This window comes from Symphodus melops (genome assembly GCF_947650265.1).
Source record: "Symphodus melops genome assembly, chromosome: 6".
NCBI lineage: Eukaryota > Metazoa > Chordata > Actinopteri > Labriformes > Labridae > Symphodus > Symphodus melops.
The window spans coordinates 5,155,842-5,179,148 of NC_136696.1; the positions used below are offsets into that span (position 1 = coordinate 5,155,842).

The window sequence follows — 23,307 nt, forward strand, 5'->3', positions numbered from 1 at the left end:
TTGTTCAGAAAGTCAGCACAGTATCAAAGAGAACAGGGTTAAATTGTAAATGTATCCTATGTTTACCTGCATGTGGCTCTGCAGAGACGAGGTGGATGAGAAACCACGCTTACAAACGCTGCACTTAAACGGTTTGCTGGAGCTGGATGTTTAAATAAGAAAAGCAAAATTTACAATTTACAATGCATCTTATTTTAAACGACATAAAGTTTGTATTTTAAGTTCATTATAAGCTCATACCTGTGGGTCTTCAAGTGGATCTTCAGGTGATCAGAACGAGAGAACGCAGCTTCACACTCCTGACAACTATACTTCTTATCTCCTGAATCAGATTTATGAAAGATCATTTTAAAAACAAACTATAGATCTCAAAACTTTGACAGCCAGAACACAGGAGTGAACAGGAGTGCCAATATTGGGGAAAAAAACCTCCTGACTTCATTCTGGTTCTGCAATCCATTCATTCATTCTTTCATAAACAGCCAAATGAAGTACACGTTTATCAAAAGAGTCTACAAGCATTGAATTGTTATTTGAAAACTATAGTGAGCACGCCTTAAAGGTCCCATATTCTGCTTTTTTGGGTTTTATATGATCTCTTTGTTTTCCAGATGTCTTGTTTATGTTTAGGCACATCTATTAGAAAAAATTCAAAGTCTGCTGAAACGCGGCTTCTCCTTCGTGCGCAGTAGCAATAGCCGCATGAAACGCTAGGTCTCGAGCCCCCCCTGCTTGAAAATGTGTGGAGTGACATCACAAGACAAAGACGTCACTGATCGAAGCCCGTTGGCTCATTGCAGCAAGCACAAGCTCTCCTCGGACTGACTGTAGCATACCCAATAGGGTAAAAGGGGCGGGATATATCAGAGAACAAAGCCGAATGACCAACTACAAGAGAGCAGATCGGCCAACCTTTTTTTTGTCTCCTCTTGCGGGATTGTTAGAAATACAGGCACCTGCATGGAGTGGCAGTGCATGAAAACAGACACTTTCCTCAAACATTAGATTGTGAACGTACTTTAGTAGGCACATAATGTGGGACCTTTAAAGCCTGATATAAATAGCTACCTGTGTGGAGTTTGACATGGCGGTCTCTGCTCCGCTTGTGTTTGAACAGGCGGCTGCAGAAGGTACACTTAAAAGGCAGCTTGTCGCTGTGGATCTGCTCGTGGCGCTTCAGGTAGCTCAGGCGGCTGCGGAAGGTCAAGAGGAAAACGAATAATCAAGATAAAACAGCCAAGATTAAAAGGATCAACAGTTTCATTGGCACTTAAGTATTTGACAAAAGAGACAAAACTAAATATATCATAACTATATAAAAAAAGTATGTCACCACGAATAATATAAGACATGATTATTGTATGATAAAATAAAATGTTCTTTAATAGGTGACTGTGATGATGGCGACTGCTGGTTTCTGCTTTGCCATGATAATTCCTGACAGAAACATGGTTACCCTGAAACTACAAAAACAAAGATTTCATTCATACTGTTGTCATTTTTAATGCGTGCCTCTTTTTTACAATTCAGGCCAATTCACGATAAGTGATCCATTTGACTGTTAAAAAAAAAAAAATTTGATGTGATTTTCTTTTGTACGTACAGAACAAAATAAGCAAACAGCTAGGAGGTCGAGATTTGTCCACAAAGGTCGCCGACATCAACACCCGACCAAAGTTCCTCACAGAGCTTTAAGTTTCTGAGGTGAGCTTCTTTTTAATATAACTACACGACTCCATTCAGCTTCATGACAGGGAGACAGATAAGAGGACATGCGGGGAAAAGATGGAAATAAAGAACTATGATGATGACTTTATGGTGTATGTGACAGCTGTTCTTAAAATGGGTCTTGAGTTAGTCCCTGGAGAGGTAAGTGAGAAATGTATTCACCTCATTCTTTTCACTGTTTGCCTGAGTGGTCTATGTTGCCATGGTGATATGGAAAGTACTGTTTATTCATGTACACATTGATATTCATGAGTGGGATATGAAGATGCAACTAAACAGCCAAATATGACACTGGTGTTGATGTCTCTAACACACCATGTGTCATGTGAGCTTTATACCTGAAGGACTTGTCACAGAACTGGCAGGGGTACGGCAGACCGGCGCCTCCTTCCTCCTCCCCGCCAGTGGCCATGCCGAGGTCACAGCATCCGTCTGGCATCTGCGAGGGCGATGCCACATCTTTACTGGAGGGCGAGGAAGGCACCCAGGACAGCCCCGCTGCGTCATCATCACCATCTGACAGAGAGGGACACAGAAACAGACATTTTTAAAAATGCATTGATCCATCTGTAGCAAGCCACACACAAACATTTTGCACACAGCTGCAGGATTTATAAAAAAAAAGAAAAGAAAAGAAGAAGAGACAGGCGAGCACAGACAGAAAAAAGTGGGAGTAAGACAGGGAGCATTAGAATGATTATGAAGAAGTTACATCTTTCTTGGAAGGTAGGAGGCGAGGGAGCCACCCTGTGGGAGTTCAAATGAGAAAAAGAGGATATAAACAAAAAAATAAACACATTTATCCTGGTTACACACACACACACACACACACACACACACACTGACGAACGGAAAATGAGGATGGCAGAGATAAAGAGAGAGAATGAATAGGAAGAGAGAGAGAGACACTCCAGCAGCAGCAACATCTAAATAGAAAGCTCCAAGAACTATGTATCCCCGACGGAGCCCAGAAATAAGGACAGAGTGTATTTTCTCTCCCTTCATCCTCCCTCTGCAGCCATCCCTCGTTCCATCCCTCGCCTCACCTCCCCTCCCCTCCCATCCCTCCATCCGTCCCCGAGGACCATAGATCCGCCTCATCATATTTTCATTAGGGCCTTGGCAGATTGAAACGTCGGAAAAGCGATTAGGAGATGTGGAGAGCAGAGCGGAAAGATGGCGATATTCACTCCCTTTATCTGTCATACATAGGAGATTATGCATCGCTCCTTTCCTTTTTTCCTGTCTCCCTCTTTTTTTTCCCCCTCCTGTGCAGTCTGGCACAGAGGCGACAAAAAGGCCAGGACTCCTTTAATAATAGACACTTCAGAGTGGGTTCAAGGCGACAAAAGAGCGGCTGAATAATGCTTGATATTGTTCTGCACCTCTTTGTGTGCTCTGTGAAGCACAGTAAGGCCATTTAGCATTTGCCTGAAAAATGTAAAGGAGGGAGAGCAGTTGTGAAGAGAGAGGGGAAGCTGTTTTCTTTGCTTTTATCTGATAACTATATCAACTCGGCCAGCAACAAATCCGAGAGAGAAAATAAGGAAACTAGATGGATATGACACAGAGGGAGAAAAAAGTCTGACTTGATTTGCGCCAATATTTATCACAAAGCCAATACTCCATTACATGAACACAGACACACGGGCAGGGGGGAAGTTTCTCCTGATCATTTTAGAAACCCCTCCAAAGCACACTCTGCTTTTTACCTCTACAAACTCCTGCCACAATCTTCTGTGTCTGCAGTGTGTGTGTGTGTGTGTGTGTGTGTGTGTGTGTGTGTGTGTGTGTGTGTGTGTGTGTGTGTGTGTGTGTGTGTGTGTGTGTGTGTGTGGTCTACTGTGTACTGAGGCTCTCAGAGAGGGGGTGGAACAGATTCTTGTGATGAATCGATCGCTGAGAAAATGTAGGCACGGCGATGAGCAAATAGAACTCTGCAGGGGAGTGTGGGTTAAAAAAAATGTAAAAAGCATTACTTATAAAATCTGACTGGAAGCAAGAAAGAAAAATCATAGAAAAGGCTTAAAAAAATATATGAAATAGAGATATCAACATGAAGCCTAACAGCAAGGCAAGAGGGAGAGAGAAAGCGAGCGACTGAGTGAGTGAGAGAGACAGATGGGGCAGAGGGAGACAGAAAAAAAATGAGAGCATGAAGAAGGGAAGGAAGGAGGATGAAGAAGTAAATTGCAGTATTGATATGTGGTGAAGGAGAAAAACAAACAGCATGTCATGCGAGGGCTCACAGTGATTAAAAACAAGAGTGCAGGACAAAGATCGATCGGAAAAAAGAAATAGTGGAAACGATATGAGCAAGATAGATAGGAACAAAAACAGGGACTACAGGGATAAAGAGCGTTTTGAACTAACTGAAACATGTACATTATTCAAAGTTAAATTATTCTTAGACATCCAACAAGAGTGAGGATGTCCTTCGTTAGACCAATCAGAAACAAGAAAACAAGTCACCTCATTACAGTCCAGTATGTATCATATAAGGGAGGAGGAGCATAAATATTCACTAGTACCATTCAAGTTACTGATACTGTTTATCAACAGTCAGGCCTTCTTACCACAGTGAGCAGAAGCAACTAGAGGTGTGCAAGGATCTGAGATGTTACAGTGCTGCAAGTTATGTTTATTAAAAACACTGTCCAAAGACCGAAAAAGAAAAAAAGAAAAAGCAAAGAAACAAACATGACGAAAAGAGCTGGACGAGATGAATCGTACGTCCATAAAAAATAAAAAAAAAGATTGAAAGTGCTACTACATTGATTGATATTATGACACTGACATGACGCTTTATACATGTGTAAATGTACATCTCATCCAGATGTTATAGCGCTGAAACATCTGGGCAATTACTTGCTTCTCAATCTCGATCCATTAGGATTAAATATTTGAAAAAAAAAAAAAAAAAAAACATCACAACTTATCACTCCGACCGACCGAGAAACTCTGGATCTCGAAGTCCTGATTGATTGGTTCACAAAAAAAACAACAACAAAAAAACATCCCACATCCGAAACGTTCGACAATTTATAATTGTTGGACTGAAAGACGTGTTTACAAAATTTTAAAAAATGGTGACATATTTAATGGATATGTGTAAGGGAGGGATTAAAACAAGGTCTCCTTCTCACCACAAAACATTAAGACATTGAGCCAGCATGAACAGAGTCAGAGCCTGACATTGTAAAAGATCAAATGAATTAAGCACAAATAATAATATTAATAATAATTTTCAGTAAAATGTTGATGTTCATGCTACTTAGCCAACAGCTTTCCAACAAAACACAGCGAGGTCATTAGGTCAATAAAAGAAGTGTGACACCTGAGTGAAGCAGGACTGGTGTGAAAACACTGTGCATCTAGAAATTGCCATTCTAGCCATTCCCTGCAGCCAGACCAAACAGGGTTTACTTCTTTAAAATATAACTGAAACCATCTCAAACACATTCAACATGCACTCTCACCTTTTGTCCCTTTTATTGTCAGCACAAAGAAACACTCAACCCAAAATGGTGAGTTATAATTAAAGAAAAACTCTCAGAGACATGCTTGGGTAAGAGAAGTACTTTGTCTCAGTGTTTCTTCACAGCGCTGGTGTGGACACGTGTGGACCATCAAAGAAACACCAGTGTGAGTCAGTTACATTGTCAAGTTTGTGAGGTGGGGAAGTGGGAGGGAGAGACACAGAGAGACGAGGAGAGAATGAACAAGAGGGGGATTCAGTCAGAGCAAGAGGGAGAAATCACTTTTTTGGGGGGAGGGGGGGGGGGGCTGTTGAGAAAGAAGGGGAGGAGAGATTAGCGTCATTAAAGAGCCCTAATCCTCTGACTAGCGTGGCTGGCGCTAAAATGGAGGATCACACGGCTTTTTAACGGCGCCTTTGTCAGTCGGTCGCGAGGGGACCTGGCAAGACAAGGCCGAATGGCAAACTGGGAGAAAGTGGAGGGTGGGGAGGGGGTGCGAGGAAAATTTCAATGAAAAGTTAAATTAGAGAAGCATCCTCGAGAGAAGATGAGGAGGACGGACGGTTTAGGGAGGGGGGGCTGGAGGGAAAGAAAAAGGGAGAAAAAGTAGGAGAAAGAAAGAGAAACAGGCAGGAGCAGGCGGACGCCGACACACGCTGTTCCTATCCCCATCTCCTCCTCCTCCTTTCTGTTCTTCTCTGGCGAATGAAAACGAACGAGAGGAGCGGAGTGGAGGACCACAGGGCCCCAACAGCTCCGCTCCCGCTTTATCTCTCACTCTGCAGTCCTTTCCTTTCCCATCCATTCCCTCTATCCTTCATCCCTCCCTCTGTCCCCAGCAGTCCCTCTACTCTTCTGTCTTCATCTCTCTTCCACTACCTCCCTCCCTCGCTCCTTCCCTCCCTCCGTCAGCTTTCATGTTGTTACTCATTATAGCGCTGACATCTCTCCCTCCATCCCTCCATCCCTCCGACAGTCTCTCCCCTACTGGTGTTGGCCTTCACCCCTGTGTCTCGGCCTGGACGGGACCGTGGGAGGGAGAAGGGGGGAGGCGTTCCAGATGGACAGACTCTGAACTCCAGAGGAGAGGGAAGAGACGGCGCTTTAAAAGGGGAGACAAGAAAAGAGGGAAAGAGAGGAGAGAAGAACCCAGGGGTCTGTGGTACGAAATAGAAAAGACAAGAAGAGAACTAAACGGACCACCTAAGTGTACCTGAAATGACAGACGCACACAAACACAGGCATGCAAACAACTAACACACTCCCCGTGTGTCTCTCTAATAGGCAAGTCAGTGTGGCAACGTGTGGAGGACACAGCCTTGGTGAAACACTCTAATGAAGAGACACACACGCTGATCAGTCTCTCTTTATGTTTCTGCCTCCCCTGTCCTCGTCCCCCCTACCCAAACCCTGTCACTTTGTCATGGCTGTCACACAGAGGGAAGATACATCAAAGCAGAAAAGTTTAGAAGATGGAACTTTAAAAAGAAACTTGAGACGCTAAAATGTAATGAATATCAACTTTATCAGCCATTTAAACATAAAGACCAGAAAGCATAGTTGAAATAAAGCCTCGTTTGTCCAGCTTTCTGCTGCTTTTGGCCATGAAGTCGTACACCGACAAACTGATGAAGTAAATGTCTTGGCTTGCTGACATGAAACCAGCTCTCAAGAACATTAGTTCAATTAGTTTGCCGTGGATAACAGCATCTGCTAAATGCCCGAGATGGAAATGTTATCCATGTATGTCACTAATTTCCACTGCTTTGATATCAAATCAAAGGATCTCAGCTGGTAGCAGGAAAAAGGTTTCCGCTCTCAGATCTGAAACTGCCTACAATTACATGCAAAAGAATCAGAAATGAATAATACTCAAAGCCGTTTGCAAGGCTACACAATTAATTAACTATTAAAACTACTAGTAAAAAATGTATTCCAGCTTAAGGTAGTGTCTGGTTAAAGACGATAACAAAGGTTTTAAACAGACTTTGTATTCAAACTTTTATATCGTTCTAATTAAGAATGGAATATCCTTTTCACACAGGTCATGTCAAACAAACCTGCCATTAGCTCATTCTCTTTCTTTTCTTCTGTTATTCTATCAGAAAAACCTGCTTTCAAACTCGTCCTGAGATGAACATGTTCACCTTGGGTTAAGTCATCTACCTGCTTAAATTTTAATCCTAAAACCAGCCTCTTTCTCTCTCTCTCCCTCTAACCCCCCCCCTTCCACCTTTCAGTTTGGCCATCGGCCCAGACGTGCACCTTTCCCAGTGAGACCCATGCTGACCTCCTATCCCTCTATCCCTCTCTTGCCTCATCCCTCCTTCCGCGGCTCCCCAGGCCCCCTCCGATGGCCCCAGGCTGCCCCAGGACTGTGCAGACACACACACACACACACACACACAGAGCCCCAGACTCACCATAGGGGGCAGAAAAACAACTTCCACCCTTGGTTCACTCTGGGCAGCCCGACACACTGACAGTCTTATTTTCTTGCTAAAACACACTGAAACATACATTTACACAAACAGCACAGTCACACAATGAGTGTTAGTATTTGCAGTCCTCAGCTGAGGTGGACGTCAACAACCTGACCACACTCTATTCCCCCTTTTCTTTTGTTTGTTGAAAACGTCCTGCAGGATAAAATAACACCTCTCACATCTTCTGGGTTTCATGCAGCTCGTCATTTAGGCAAAAAACTGTTTGGATCCAAAGTTGAACTTCTCTGGTAAATACTATGACTGGTTTTATTAAGACTCCTCACACCATCCTGTCAGGGCAGAGGGGGTTCAAAGACAGCGCATTACTTTTATTTGATATAAGAGAGGTGTTCCTCTCCTGGACTTTAAACAGAACTCCATCATGAAAACAACACACATGGTGTATGATTCCTACCTAACTCTATGATGACCTACCATGGTATACCATAAGCCAGACACAACTTGGTGAATTGCACAATAACTTCTATTTGAGCGGTCACACTGTTTGGTTGAAACTACCTGTTTTTAAGAATTCAGAATCCGACTGTTGTCCTAATTATTATTTTGGGACTTCTGCCGGTCGAAAGTTGTGTGTTAAGCTGTATCACAGCCACATACCACGAACCAAGGCTGTAGCTACGGTTAATGCTGCACGCTGGCAAATGGCGTCCTGTAGCGTGAAACGATTTGGCAGTATTTTGATATAGAAAATAGAATCAAAGTTGTGTGTTGGCTGTGTCGGGTTAAACTGGCGTGTAACCACTGGACCTGAGCGAAGTACCTGAGCGAAGTGTTTGGTAACCAGCAGAGGCTAATTTAACATGCAAGGAGAAGTGAAGGCTGGTGATGCTAACACAGCGATGGTCAAACTTACCAATGACATTGTTTACCTGCAGACGCTGCATTCACGTGTGTTCAAGCAGTAGTTGTCTTCCCTTAGACTCGTTAACTATTCTCATTTTTGTCTTTTCTTTTGTGAAATTAGCATGAACAGACTTTCATCTGTTAAATGAAGCCACTCATTAGGAGATTTTAACGACTGTAGGTGCAGCAGTTCACACATATGCACATGGCTGAAACGCTGGCCTACGCTTGGAGGACCCACAGTCCTCTGCTGCTGTCCTTTAGCTCACGTGGGACACAGTCTGTTGGGACAACACACGCAAACACATTCAAGGCAAAATCATAGACAAAAGTACCACAGCGAGGACAGACAGAAAGGACGATACAACAGTCTGTCCGGGAGTGAAGCCCTTGAGGACTGGATGGTTGGACCCACACACACGAGCACACACACACACACACACACACACACACACACACACACACACACACACTAAGCAGGCTGTGGGGACCCTCACCTTCTGCCCTGGGAATGGGTCCGGCTGCTTTGGACGCTTTTGGGCGCCAACTGCTCCATATGGGCAGTGTGTGTTTGTGTGTGTGTGTTTGAGGGCAGAAGGTTAGGGGCAGGGGGCTAAGGATGGGGGTGGGTGGACAGTGAGCTGGCAGATGACAAGTTTGTCCCTGCGACACAGAAAACAGAAGTATACTGTCCACAAACATCAGTGGAGAACACACAAACAGTACGGCAAACAACAGCTCAGCGCTGAAGGTCAGTGCAGGTCACTGAATTATGAAGTCCATTCATAGACTCAAAGAACACACGGCTTTTAGATATCTGAGGCTTCCACCAATCAAGTAGAAAGAATTCATAACTAGCAGATGATTGGTTGGACTGGTAATTGAAAAGTGTGTCATGGGAATTTGAATGAAGTTGAAAGTAGTTAGGCTACATAATAATGTCAAACAGATGAGGTCGATGGCCGTGATTACTCGATGTTCGATGAAACAGGTGCTGCTGTAACATGATAGACATGGCTGCATTTTAACAATGTTGACCCTCAATGATAGATAAGACTGTAGTCTATTTTCATATAAACAATTTATTATTATTTATATCATTATTATTATTATCATATCAGTTATTTCTTTTCATTCTTGTAACTCATTAGCGATGACATTTGGCACATAAAATATAAAAGTAGAACTTCAATCTTCTGTGTTCTTTTCCCTCCAGATTAATTGCGATTTTGAGTTTTCAAATGGGCGTACAAGTGGGCCTGTGTTTCCCACATACACCATTCTCAGGTTGGTTGCCCATACAGTCACAGTACCCCAAATATTATTGCAGATCTTTTTTTCTCCAATCTGCATATTATCGCCATTGTTTGCGCATGCACGAGAGAGAGAGAGAGAGAGAGAGAGAGAGAGAGAGAGAGAGAGAGAGAGAGAGAGAGAGAGAGAGAGAGAGAGAGAGAGAGAGAGAGAGAGAGAGAGAGAGAGAGAGAGAGAGAGAGAGAGAGAGAGAGAGAGAGAGAGAGAGAGAGAGAGAGAGGTTTGTTTTAAGTTATTTTTCAGGGTATATGAAAGAAGAGAGATGATGCCAATAAGTGCCTGGATGAGAATAAACTGGTGGTACTTCAGTTTGCAGTCGACAACATTAACCATTGATCATCATGGTTACAATTTAGGATTATGTTTTACTACTAAATTTCTCTATTACTAATAATGTGCACAACAATATGCTCCAACAGTGCACAATGCATGCAAGTCTTAGTGGCTATGTGGCTTAGGGAGGATGTGTGTGTTTCCTTCTACCACCTTCCCCTCACCTTAAATTCTCTCTAAACAAGCTTTTCTCTCAGCATTCCTCAATTTCTATTTGACCTATTTCTTTATGTCCAGTCAACAATCAGAGCAAGGCACTAATCACGAGGCTGAGAGATTCAAATTCCCTCTGTAGGAAATTCTTCATCCTTCCCTCCTCCTCCCCGCTCTCTGTCCATCTCGTCTGCTGTTTGTTTGCTCGGAAATGAGAACCAGCTGTCAGGCAGAGTGTTAGATAAACAACAACACCATGCCAACACACATACAGCACACCACATATGCACCCATGCTTTTGTGAATACACACACACACACACACACACACACACACACACACACACACACACACACACACACACACACACACACACACACACACACACACACACACACACACACACACACACACACACACACACACACACACACACACACACACACACACACACACACACACACACACACCACACACACACACACACACACACACAGTGGTGTGGTCCCATTGTGTGCATGCCGGCGGCTATATCATCTATTTATAAGAATGAGGCTTGGTGAACTGACAGACCACTCGCTAACCCAGAAACACATTCACCTGAGTCACACACACGCAGACACTTGATTCACGCCTCGTACCTTTGCACACACTCACGCACATTAGGAGGGCCCCTTGGACATTTACAGGAAATATCCATGGAGCTGTAATAATGCACGAACAGTTAATATAATTCAAAAGCATGATTAGTGCTACCTTGGGAATAATGATGGATAATTAGCATTTATCCAGAAACTCATATATTGGTTTATGTGTGTAGTCATCATTTTAAACAAATGGCAAACACAACAAACAGGTGCGATTGATCTTAGGATGCTTCAACAGTAAAACACACACACACAAACCGCACAAGTCCTCCCACATTCACCTACGCGTACATGGGACCTATAAATAAGTGATGCAGGCAGCTGGAGCTTGCACACAAACACACACATCTACCCAGGTAAACAAACAAACCATTTTCATATATGTTGTATAAATACACCCCAAAAAACTTTTCTTGCTCAGCCTTTCTAGCTGGAGATGATATCGGAAGGGATAAAAGTTGCCAGGAGACAGATTTAAGCAGGGACGGAAAGAAAATGAGGAGAGAGAGAAACTGAGGGGCAATGAGGCTCCCGGAGTCCCAGGGGAGAGCGGTAGAGGGGGGTCCTGTGCCCAGGGGAAGCCCAAGTGCAAGCTGCGAGAGGCGGGTACCTCCTGCCCACCGCTCCCCTTCCCTCCCTTCCCTTCTGGAGGATGGGATCGTGGACAGCCCCCTTCTCACAGCTCCTAAACCCCCCATGAGATGACTACATGTACATGCACACACACACACACACTGAAAAGGAGTCCCCAGGGAAGAGGCAGAGCAGAGCAGAACACCTGGACCTGCCATTAGTGACACACTCAGGGATTAGAGGCACAGACGGCAGGAGAGATGGAGAGAGAAAGAATCCACACTGGGAGAGGCACACACTATATCCATCCAGAAAGTAATATGCATAAATGTACACAAACACATGCAAGCACTGACAAAATGGCAATGCACCAAAAAAAGAGGCAGAAACACAGAGCTGTCAGACTGAATGTTGAAGCTAATTTCATTTCACAGTTTTCATGCAAATTTCATTTTTTGGTTGGTTTTGCTTATTTTACATTTACAGGAACTGCAAAAAGATATACTGTATGTATACATGATATAGACATATGGTAGGTGTAGCAGGCTGTGTTTGATATGATTAACAGAGTCAACAGATAAACCCTGCTGTGTTTTTATATATAGATGTGATGTTATAATGAAGATTGGCGAGATTTGAATAGTGACTTAGACTGGAGAGTCTGTACATCAGTCATGTTCTGTACACTCCACATGAAAAATATGCTGTCAAATACTGTGGACACAATGAATGTTCATGCACCAGATTAGATCCACAAAGATGAAAAGCTCATTAATGAAGACTTTTTGTCATCTGAAAGTTCTTTATTATATACACAAATAAGTCTGACAACAATCAGGAGCAATATAACTAAACAGATTTTATTGATGTGGAAGCGTGTTATACATAGCCGGGTATGTAGGCTGAGTCAGTCACTACCTCACTTCATACCACCTGGACAAAGTGTGTGTGCTGTATGATAATTACTCATGTGTTAAACCTTTTTGGTCCCCTGAGAAGGATGATATTACCAGCTGAGGGTCAAGGACAGAGAGAGAGAGAGAGAGAGAGAGAGAGAGAGAGAGAGAGAGAGAGAGAGAGAGAGAGAGAGAGAGAGAGAGAGAGAGAGAGAGAGAGAGAGAGAGAGAGAGAGAGAGAGAGAGAGAGAGAGAGAAAGAGAGAGAGAGAGAGAGAGAGAGAAGAGGATAGAGAGAGAGGGAGAGAGATTTGGGGGTGGAGGAAAAGACAGAGAGGTGAAGGCTGGAACGTTACGAAAAGGAAACAAAAAAAGAGAACCACAATAAATGAAAAAGGATCTTCCTAACTTCTGAAGTAACCAAACCTTCATGCATTATGATTCAAACATATCGGCCCCTTTCAGCACACCTCTTCACCGTCTTAAACACACACACACACAAACATACAAACACACACACACGCACACACACACACACACACACACACACACGATAATAGAAACAAACCAGTGAGCTCAGTGAGTTTTTCATATAAAGAAGTCAATTTCAAAATGTTTTCATTTTTGCACGTTCCATACATTTGGTTTTTCTTCACATAGACGAGGAGCTGTCAGCTTGTATGCACACAGAGATAGACGCAAAGAAACGACGACACAAGGCCAGTAAGAGAGGAAATAATCCCCAAGTATCAGGTTCAGTGAGACGGTGGAGAAATGAGGTTTCAAAACAAACTGTCCAGAAAAGAGGCTCCTGTGTGAATTAGAGACCACACACTGGCTGCAACAAAGAGCAGCGCTCAGACACACACAGGGAGGGACGCACACACACACACGTAAAAAAGGTGGATTTGGATGTGTGTGTGTGTGTGTGTGTGTGTGTGTGTGTGTGTGTGTGTGTGTGTGTGTGTGTGTGTGTGTGTGTGTGTGTGTGTGTGTGTGTGTGTGTGTTTTAGCTGGTGACATGAAACAGATCAAAGGGGGGGAGAGGGCGGCAGGGCAGAGAAGGAGAAAGACAGAGAGAGAGACCAGGGGGTCCCGTAATTACAACCTACATCTGCCAAGCTGAGCCATGTGTGTGCGTGTGTGTGTGTGTACACACAGGTAGACCAAGCATGTCTGAAGTATGAAGAATTGTTTTGAGATGAAATAGTTGGCTTACACACAACTTTTTTCTCACTGCTCTGACTGCCCAATAGGAGAAAAAAAAAAGACACGCACAAATGCACATAGTTATAAGTAAAAAAGCAACACAAATACTGTGATATGCAGAGCAGGTTTCAGCAAATGCTTCAAGGAAAAAATAAAATGTTGAATGTTAAAAGGTCAGAAAAAGGCTGAGACATGAAAAACACACGAGATATAAATCACAAGTCCAAAAGCAAGTGAGTCATGGACAGAAAAGGGACAAACACACACGAAGGGGTGGAGATCAATGGAGACCACTGACTGGTGGGTCGCTGCAGCAGAAAAGCGGATTGCTCTGGGACCCAAACTATTGTAAATCCCCACACTGACTTCAAACACACACACAGACAGACGCGCGCACACACACACACACACACACATAGCTGCAGACATGCAGCTGAACATACACACCCACAAAACAAAGCACACGCAAAACTCCACCCGTGTCTCTATTTTGACTGATAGGGCTCATTGTGCTTTCATGCCTTTAGAGGGGACCCCCTAGCATTAGCATGGCTAATCACTTTCTCTTCCTTCTCTGTTATTTATCCCTCTAACATGTTTCTGTATCCCTCTATCCTTCGTCAAACTCTCTCTCTTCCACCTCGGCCCTTTGCTCTTTGCTTTTTCACTGTTATTATTTCTGTGTCCACATGTGTCCTTGTTGTTATGATCTCAAGTTTTAACAGCTACTAACAGTGAGATTGACTTTAACTTCTATCTAGCCAGAGTTGTAAAATACAGTATGAAGGATTCAGAAATCTGTTTCATATTGCTAGAGGTGCAACAGATCCAGATCATCCCCCCATGATTCAAACTATGATGCCTGAATGAGTGAATAGTGTATGTATGATCATGGTGTAGAACAAGTTACTGCCAATGATTGCCTTTGCAGCCAAGTCTGAGTTGAACTTTTTTTTTTAATAAATGTAATGCACACATGTAAGAAGTTGACATTTCAGTGTGTACAAGTATGAGAAGCAAAGGGGGACTATTTTTTCCTTTCTCTCTCATTGTCTGCTTTTATCTTGCACCAGTAGATGGTAACGTGTGACAACAATCAGCAGCATGATGTTAGTAAAGGCTTTCTGTTGTAGTGTGTTGCAGTAAACTTAGTCAAAACATACTGTACAGCACCACAAACACACGCAGCCTGTTTGTTGATGAGTAACTCAGACGTGATGTCATGCAGAAGCAGCCAGTGATGCTCACACTTCAGCTAAATGCAGCAGATGAATTAAGGATTTCTGTTGAACTACACTGGAATCATCCCTCTGTCTTCCTCTCCATCAGTCATTCTCATTCAGTCCCCACCATGCATCAACACCTGTACCTGTCCTCCACCTGCAGCACATCCATCTCCCGAAGCAAGCTCTCTCCTCTGCCGTCTCTCCCTCCTTCCCTCCATCTCTTCTCAGTCTCCTCCCAACCCCCTCCCCTCTGCAAGCTAAAAGCACAAGCACGCCCCAAAATTAATTTAAACGGTGGAATTAAATTAAAAGCAAAGCCTCAGGAGTTTTATTATGTACTAATGTTTGAACCGTTAACTTGGATTGTATTACTAAGAAATGAATAATTAAGGACTGGTGGGGGCTATTATTGCATCAGCAAAGAGCAAGAAAAAACAAGAAAAAACACACGATACTGGAATGGATTTAAGGGAAGCGTTCTGTCACTGAGAAGCACAATCTGCAGAAAAAGAGCATTTGCTCTGATAAGTGGTGAGTTTGCTGGTGCACTGTATTGTCGATCTTGTCTCCTGTGAAGATCTAATTGCAAGGCTACCTGTGCTCCAACCGACACACGCCAGTATGCCATTGAAGCAATTTTCAAACAATTTTCAAAAACCTTTTTAAAAAAATGTCTTTATGGAAATACACTGTCACAGGGAAGATGTGCATGGTGTTATAATTACTGAAAAATACAAACCTTCTTTTGTCAAGATAGAAAGAAATGATTCAAACTCATTTTGGAAACAACAATAATGTTATGGGGTTTTTTTTAATGGCAGACATTTTAATGTGCTTGCTTTAAAAGATCTTTTTTTATGACAGGAAGCATACATGTGTAATCAGTTGATTTGATAATAGCTACATTTTGTTTGATTGAAAACTTACATTTTCATGCTGGCAACAAGGCTATCCTTGATTTCACTTGTGGCATGCTTTAGTGTCAAAATAAGTCTGAAGACCTTTCAAGTTTTAGTTTGGGTACTGTTTGATACTTTGATCATCGAAATAACAGAGATTGAATTGTTGAACAACAGGTGGCAGCTGGTATAAAAAACAGTCAAAGTGTTGAACATTTTGACAACCTGAGTGTGTGCGTGTCTGATCGTGTACGTGACACATTGTTATTAAATCACAGACTGAGACCTATGTAACGCTGCAGACGGATGTAAAAGTACGAAGGCGTAGTGACAGCCAGCTTCATTACGGTGCTGTCGCAGACTTTCAAAGTAAAAAAAGACTTATGATGAAATGTCAAAGTCACATATCTTACATCCATATGAGTCTGTCTGATTCTATTTTTTAAACACTTTTAACGCCCACATCGACTTACAGATACAGTCCCACTGCCCTATCTCGCTTTCTTAACTTTTTCTCACCCTCCCCTCTCTATGAGCTCTTATATGTGTATGTGTGTGTATGTTTGTGCATTTTCATTGCAGAATTATTAGTCTTCTCGTCGTGTCTCTAATGTGAAGCCCCCCTTATCAGCCAGCGAGCAGTCAGCCCCCCTCCCGCCCCCCTCTGCAGCTGTCACTGCACCCCCCACCACACTATTCTCTGAGGACAAACTCCCTAACACACACGCCAAATACCCACATACACTCGAAAAGCAGGCACATACAAATCTCTGTACACAAGACTGAGCAGTTCTTGACTGATTCAAACGCACAGTTTTATCTGCTCATTCGCAGGCCGCATGGTTTGGCAGCCAACAAGGGGGAGAAATATCCACTCACCCTGCCACCCAAAACCCCCAAATGCCCTCTATCCACGACCCACTCCCCCATCAATGGAAGCCCTAGACCTGGCTGTATCCTAGGAAAACCATATATATGTAACGGTGCCTCTTCCTGGGGGAGTTCATTACTCAGGCCGGGCGCTCCCTCCGGCCACCAGCCAGCAGCTCTGGTGGAGTAAAAAAGCAATGACTCGGTGAGCAGCGGAGCCCCCCACCCACCCATTATGTAAACCCCTCAACACACATTCACCCAGTGTTGTCAGAGTCCAATCAAGCCTTCTCTTCATAGCAGAACAAAAAGGTAAAAACAGAGAAAGAATAAGTGGATGAGTGAAAAAGAGAGAGACAATGACATCAGATAAACAGACAACCCCTCGGATGAATAGATAGACAGAGCATCTCTCGCCTCTGCTCTCCATCTTTCTTCACTGTTGTTGTTTGTGTTGTTTTGTTGTTTATTTGAGTGCCCTGTCTTGCTGCGCTCCCCGGCAGGCTTTGCTCCTGACTTATTTAGAAGTGTGTTTTCTATCATATTTGAGAAATGAAGAGCAGATTGGTTAATATTTCAAGACGTCCCACTTGTACCAGGAAAGCGGGAGACAGAGACAAAGACAGAAGGAGAGAGACTGGAGGAGAGGAACGGAGGGAATACGAGGGAGGAATTCTCTTGTTCCTTAACCCCGATTCTGGGAATCATGCTGGGAGCCGAAGCACGCATGAACACACATGCTTACACACATATAATGCCACTTGCGTTTCCCTAATGCTCAGAGAACACATTGAAGAAAAGCCTATATACAAAATGTTTCTTCACAAGACTTGACACATGGACACATGCAATATGCTGCAGGTTAAACAAAGAATCACCCCGTGATGAATCAATCATAAACCATAAATACCAGCTAAGTCAGTTTAGCAAGGAGAGGCAAAACATGCTATCATCTGTAGGTCGCTAAGAGCTAAATCTACACATAGAGATCATTTAAGGGTTTGGTAGGTTTTTTTAAGTGGCTGAAATGTGACATGTTTTGCTGTTGAACCAGTCCAATGCTGGGTCGGTACTCCGACAGAGATATTTTCTGATAGCATCAATTTGAACTTTGATACAGTACTAGTAACAAACAGTACAGGCCACCAATACGGGCTCATTTCTTGTTTTTTTATGAACATAAACTGCACGTAAAGACCTGCAGACTGGACTGCACAAATACACTGGAAATGTCTCGGTACCAAAACTTTGAAAATGTTCTTGTGCAATTTCGACAGACAATTTAAACTCTCTTTGAGTTAAAAATATGACTGAAGATATCTAGCTTTTTTTTTAAACCTTTAGTACTTTTCAATGGTGTGAACAAACAACAAGCCTGACTGACAGGCTTCTCCAAACAGGGGCTGACATCCATCTACTGAGGGTAGTTCAAACACATCTTGATAACACTGATTTTTAAATCCTCTCTAAATACATGCTGCTTCATTTCTTTCCATAACTGCTTACCTCACAGCAGAACGCCACATGTCAAAACAAAACACACAGACACATGAGCTGAACTTCAAAAATATATTTGCATGCACTTATGTTGATTGAACAAAAAGAAAAAAACACAAAAACACCGAACACACACTTGACAATGGCTCTCCCCTGTGACTTCCTATAGTGCAGTGAATTCCAATCAGGCCATAAGCAGGACGGCTATTTAAGCACAAAGGACAGGGAGAGGAGTGAAGTGGGGAAGAAGGAGGGTTAGAGAGGAGGGAAGATAGAAATAGGGTGGGGGGGGACAAAGGGTTCTGCTAGCACCCAGGGGAGAAGGCCCAGAGCAGCTGACGTCAATATTTGTGTGTGTGTGTGTGTGTGTGTGTGTGTGTGTGTGTGTGTGTGTGTGTGTGTGTGTGTGTGTGTGTGTGTGTGTGTGTGTGTGTTCAGCACTGCAGTGGTGGTAAATGGGAGTGTGAGAGAGAGGCAGGCAGAGTCGGTCCTGCTGTCCTTAGGGAGCTCTGGAGGTGGGGAGAGAATGGCGCAGAGCAGGGCTCTGCAGCCCCCACATGACCACGGGACCAGACAGACAAGCTGGCAAAAACAGCCGCTCACTCACTCAGTCAGCTGGTTAAGAAAAAGTCAGTCCCTTATTTATATACAGAGGGAGTCAGGCTGAGATCAACATTACAATCAACATTTCTCTGTCATATTTCTGTCCCAATGTGTGACCTCACAACGTGAAAGAAAAGGGCTGGTGTATTAGAAAAAACAGCACAAGTTTCACATTCCCACAAGCAGTGCTTTTCTGTCCTGCTGGCTCTCCTGTTTACACACACTGTTTTCCCTCTCTATCTAACGCTGCTGCCGGCTCAGCGGCATAGTGGCAGTGTACCTTTTACACGGCCAGGCGTAACCGAGACGTAATAGTCTTGTGTCAAACAGGCTGTGTAAGAGGGGCTTTAGACTCACTCGCTCTTGATCCTCTCCTCCTGTCTGTTTCGTCCTTTTCTCCACCCGCCCACTTCCCTTCCTCTCTCTCCCTGGAGTTGTGCTTTTCTCTGACATTTGGCTGGACAAAGACGAGTCACACCTGAGCGCTGGGTTAAAACTATTATAGGCCCTCTCCCTGTGGTACACTGCCCTTTGCCACCACTGTCTGTGACTGAAACAGGGTGTGTGTGTGTGTGTGTGTGTGTGTGTGTGTGTGTGTGTGTGGGTGTGTGTGTGTGTGAGCAAATCCATGTATTAAACTTGGAATTTAAGTGTAATAGTCAATTCATTTTCATACTTAAGGTGTGAGGCGGCGAGCAGGTGAATATGCTTTAGTATTAACAGACAGCATCATGTACTTATTAGTAGTAAAGATGTTTTACCAAAATATCTATTGACACCTTGCAATATGTGCAGCATGAATAAAAGATTAGCTATAATCAGAGACATCAACATTAACTGTTGTTATATTTCCTCCTTTAGGGGAACACTGAATTAAATTTATACCAACAAAGAGTCATAATGAAGCAAACTAATTCCTGACAATGCAATACATTGCATCATCTGAAATACAGACGTGAGAAAAATAGCTTCAGAAAAAGTGCAGAATAAATCTCAGGCATCAAAAAGGGTGCGGGAGACGGAGGTGGAGAAAAAGAAAGTAGAAAAACAGAGGGAGGGAGACAAACAGGGGCTGCTTTGGGGCCAGTCGCCACAGGGTGTGTGTGTGTGTGTGTGTGTGTGTGTGTGTGTGTGTGTGTGTGTGTGTGTGTGTGTGTGTGTGTGTGTGTGTGTGTGTGTGTGTGTGTGTGTGTATGGTCGTGTACATGTGCGTATGTGTCTTGGGAGGGCACAGTGGGGGAGTTTGGGGGCATGGAGGAAGGGATCAGAGCTTTGGGGCCAGCTCCACAGGGAACAGAGAAGATGGGGAGAGAATGGAGGGAGGGCGTGGGGGAAGGGAGACGGAGGGTGAAAGAAGGGATGTGGTCAGTTCTGAGTTTGAGAACTCAGCAGGGAGGGACAGCAAGAAGCCGGAAAGAGGAAGATAGTAAAAGGGGGAGAGAAGAGGAGGAGAGATTTGGGAGGTATAAGGTCACACTGGGTGAGAAAAGGATGACAAATTGCAAAGAAGAGAAAGTAAACTACGTATGGGAAAAGAAAGATAGAGAAGTTAAAGGGGGATGTATCAAATGGAGGGGAGTTACATGTTCCACTTGGGGTGAGAGAAAGAAGAAGAAAGGAGGTAAAAACAGAGAGGGAAGAAAAGGAAAAAAGTCCCAGGTGTCAGCAGGAGGTAGGACCAAAAAAAAGGAAAAGAAAAGGGGGGGAGAGGTTCTGGGGGTCCTGCTTGTTGGCAGGGGTGCAGGAATCCAAGGGAATGGCCTGTTCCTCATTATCGAGACCCCCCCCCACATACATGGAAGAGGCCCCCACATGGCCCCATGACAACTCTATCCTGACTCATCCACACACACACACACAGATAGAGACATAAAACCATGTACACACACACACACACACACACACACACACACACACACACACACACACACACACACACACACACACACACACACACACACACACACACACACACACACACACACACACACACACACACACACACACACACACACACACACACACACACACACACACACACACACACACACACACACACACACACACACTCATGTTCTCATCGAAGTTAAAAATGAAGCCAAATTGTCCAAACTAATCACAATTTTCATCTCGCAAACAAAGAGAAAACAACGTTGAGGAAGACGTAGAGTTCATGTGGGATTGTGCTAAAGAAGATTTGGGGGGAATTATCTATCTTATCTTATCTTGTTTTTTTGGTTTACACAAACACTCTCCACAATGATGCACGTAGATGAAACAGTCAATGTACCACGTATGTTGATTTAATGCTAACGTGATGAAATGACAACCAGCCTCGTAATCTTATTCAACAGCATTGTGGACTCATTACAGAGGTATAATACAGGAGAGATACAAAAGGTTTTGGGTTTCTAAACTATAAACTATAAATTCAGACAGACAAGTCTAAAGGGAAGAAAACACTCGTGAAACAGTCGGGATTGAGCAAACAATCCCAGCGTCTGAAGTAAACATTGTCGATTTGGTTTGAAGAACGTGAATAATGTTAGCAGGGTCAACTTTTGGTCCTACTAACAAGTTAACATCCACACGCCTGTGCTGAAAACTTCTCACATGATGGCTGAGCTTGTCATACTTTAAGTAACTATCACCTAACAACCAGGTAAGTGAAGACACTTATCGTCTCTGAATGTTATTACCTCCCTACGGTCCCATCGTTGACCTGCAGGCTGGTTCTTTATGATTCCTCTAACTGTGCTTACATTTACGCTCAGCTTGGAGAGCTACAAAAACAGCCTTTCTTTGTTTGTTTAACACTCAAAGTTCAATTCAAGCCAACAGGTAACTAGCATGGGAACAATAGAAAACACTATCAATGTCAGATAATGCTCTGTTGTAAAAATGAGAGCTTCCCAATTAAGAGGTTCATCAAATCATGTGTCCACATATCAAGCAGCTAAATGCTCAAAACCTGCTGCGAAGGGATGTCATAAATCACTGAAAAGCTGAAAAAAAACACTTAACTCAATGTGGTTGATCAGAGAGAACAATATCAGTCAAAGAGGACAGCTTGGAAAAATAAAAAGTAATACCCTCAAGGCAACCCGAAGATATCCCATTCAAAGGAAAAGGGATGGAAACAACAAAGTCCAGAAGTGCAGGCCTTGACACACTGTGCTCTCTCTCTTTTGTCTGGAGTTGTATTGCAGTGTCATGTAATTTATGAAAGCTGTATTCTCAATGTAAACTCAATGAGCTTAAAAGAGTGTGCTCTATATGTCTAATATCAATCATTGTTAGTTAAGCACAAATTTATAAGTGTTAGAGCGCACACTCTGTAACTCTTTATTGATACATGACATGTTCATCTGTCATGCTATGAAACTCAGGTGCATTGAAATAAATCACTTTTGTTTTGAAATATATTTAATGAAGAACATTCAAAGTGCACCTCTGATTGTTTGTGTCTTTTGCCTGATGAGGTCTTTGTTTTTTATGTACCTGCTCTAAACCAGTTTGATCTGAGTCAGGCCCGTTGAAATGTAACTTTTGTGACTTTGAATGTTTTCCTGTATCAAAAGTTGAATCAGTCTCTGGGTCTTCTTGCTGTGGAGGAACTGGGATGTCCGGCCATGACTCAGACTGGCCTACAGTCAGACTGCCGCTAAATCTGAAATCCAAACCGTTCTACTGCGGAGATCAGACACATTTTATTTATTCAAAGATATGTAAATGTATATTTTTTTAATCTGACTGAGTAAATATTTGATCAATAAATAACACACAAACACAAACACACTGATACACAGAGAGAAGCGGCAAACCCTTTGGCTGAAGAATTCTAATGATCTGTTCAGAGACAGACGCAGTCGACAGTCTGTGTTTCACAATCAGCTAAACTAAACACTACTGGACTATAGGATTCTTACTGTCTACACACACACACACACACACACACACACACACACACACACACACACACACAAATATTTACTCTCTAAGATCTACACACGGCACACAAGGACAGAGAGGAAAAGATGAGAGAGGAAGAAGAGGAGTAGAGAGAAGTTACATTTTTAATCAAGTGTTTCTTTCCCTCTGAGCAAAGTAGGGCTGAATACAAGGGGGTTAGCTGGTGCCAACACACACACACACACACACACACACACACACACACACACACACACACACACACACACACACACACACACACACACACACACACACACACACACACACACACACACACACACACACACACACACACACACACACACACACACACACACACACACACACACACACACACACACACACACACAGACAGACAGACACACACTTTCTTGTATCCTTTGGCAAATTCTTCTTTTTCACTCTTGCATTAAGTAAGAAAAAAGGGGAGAGAGTCAAAGTAGGAGGAGAGGGAGGAGGAGGGAAAAGAGGAGAAGGAGGGGGGGAGAGGGGAAAAAGAAGGGAAGAGAAGAAAGAGAAGAAAAGAGAAAACGTCCCTGCAGAGTCTTTCTCCCTTCCT

The 23,307-nt window shown here is 43.3% G+C and overlaps 1 protein-coding gene across 2 annotated transcripts in view; it reads right to left on the bottom strand.

Moving 5' to 3' along the window:
• Positions 1–23,307, bottom strand: part of znf423 (zinc finger protein 423) — a 139,729-nt gene that overhangs the window by 75,785 nt on the left and 40,637 nt on the right. For both annotated transcript variants that reach the window (XM_079346867.1, XM_079346868.1), the window contains exons 4-7: positions 2,067–2,244; positions 1,069–1,193; positions 241–322; positions 67–142 (exon numbers count right to left, since the gene is read on the bottom strand). In XM_079346867.1, coding sequence (XP_079202993.1) covers positions 67–142; positions 241–322; positions 1,069–1,193; positions 2,067–2,244 — 461 coding nt within the window. The remainder of the gene's footprint in view (positions 1–66; positions 143–240; positions 323–1,068; positions 1,194–2,066; positions 2,245–23,307) is intronic.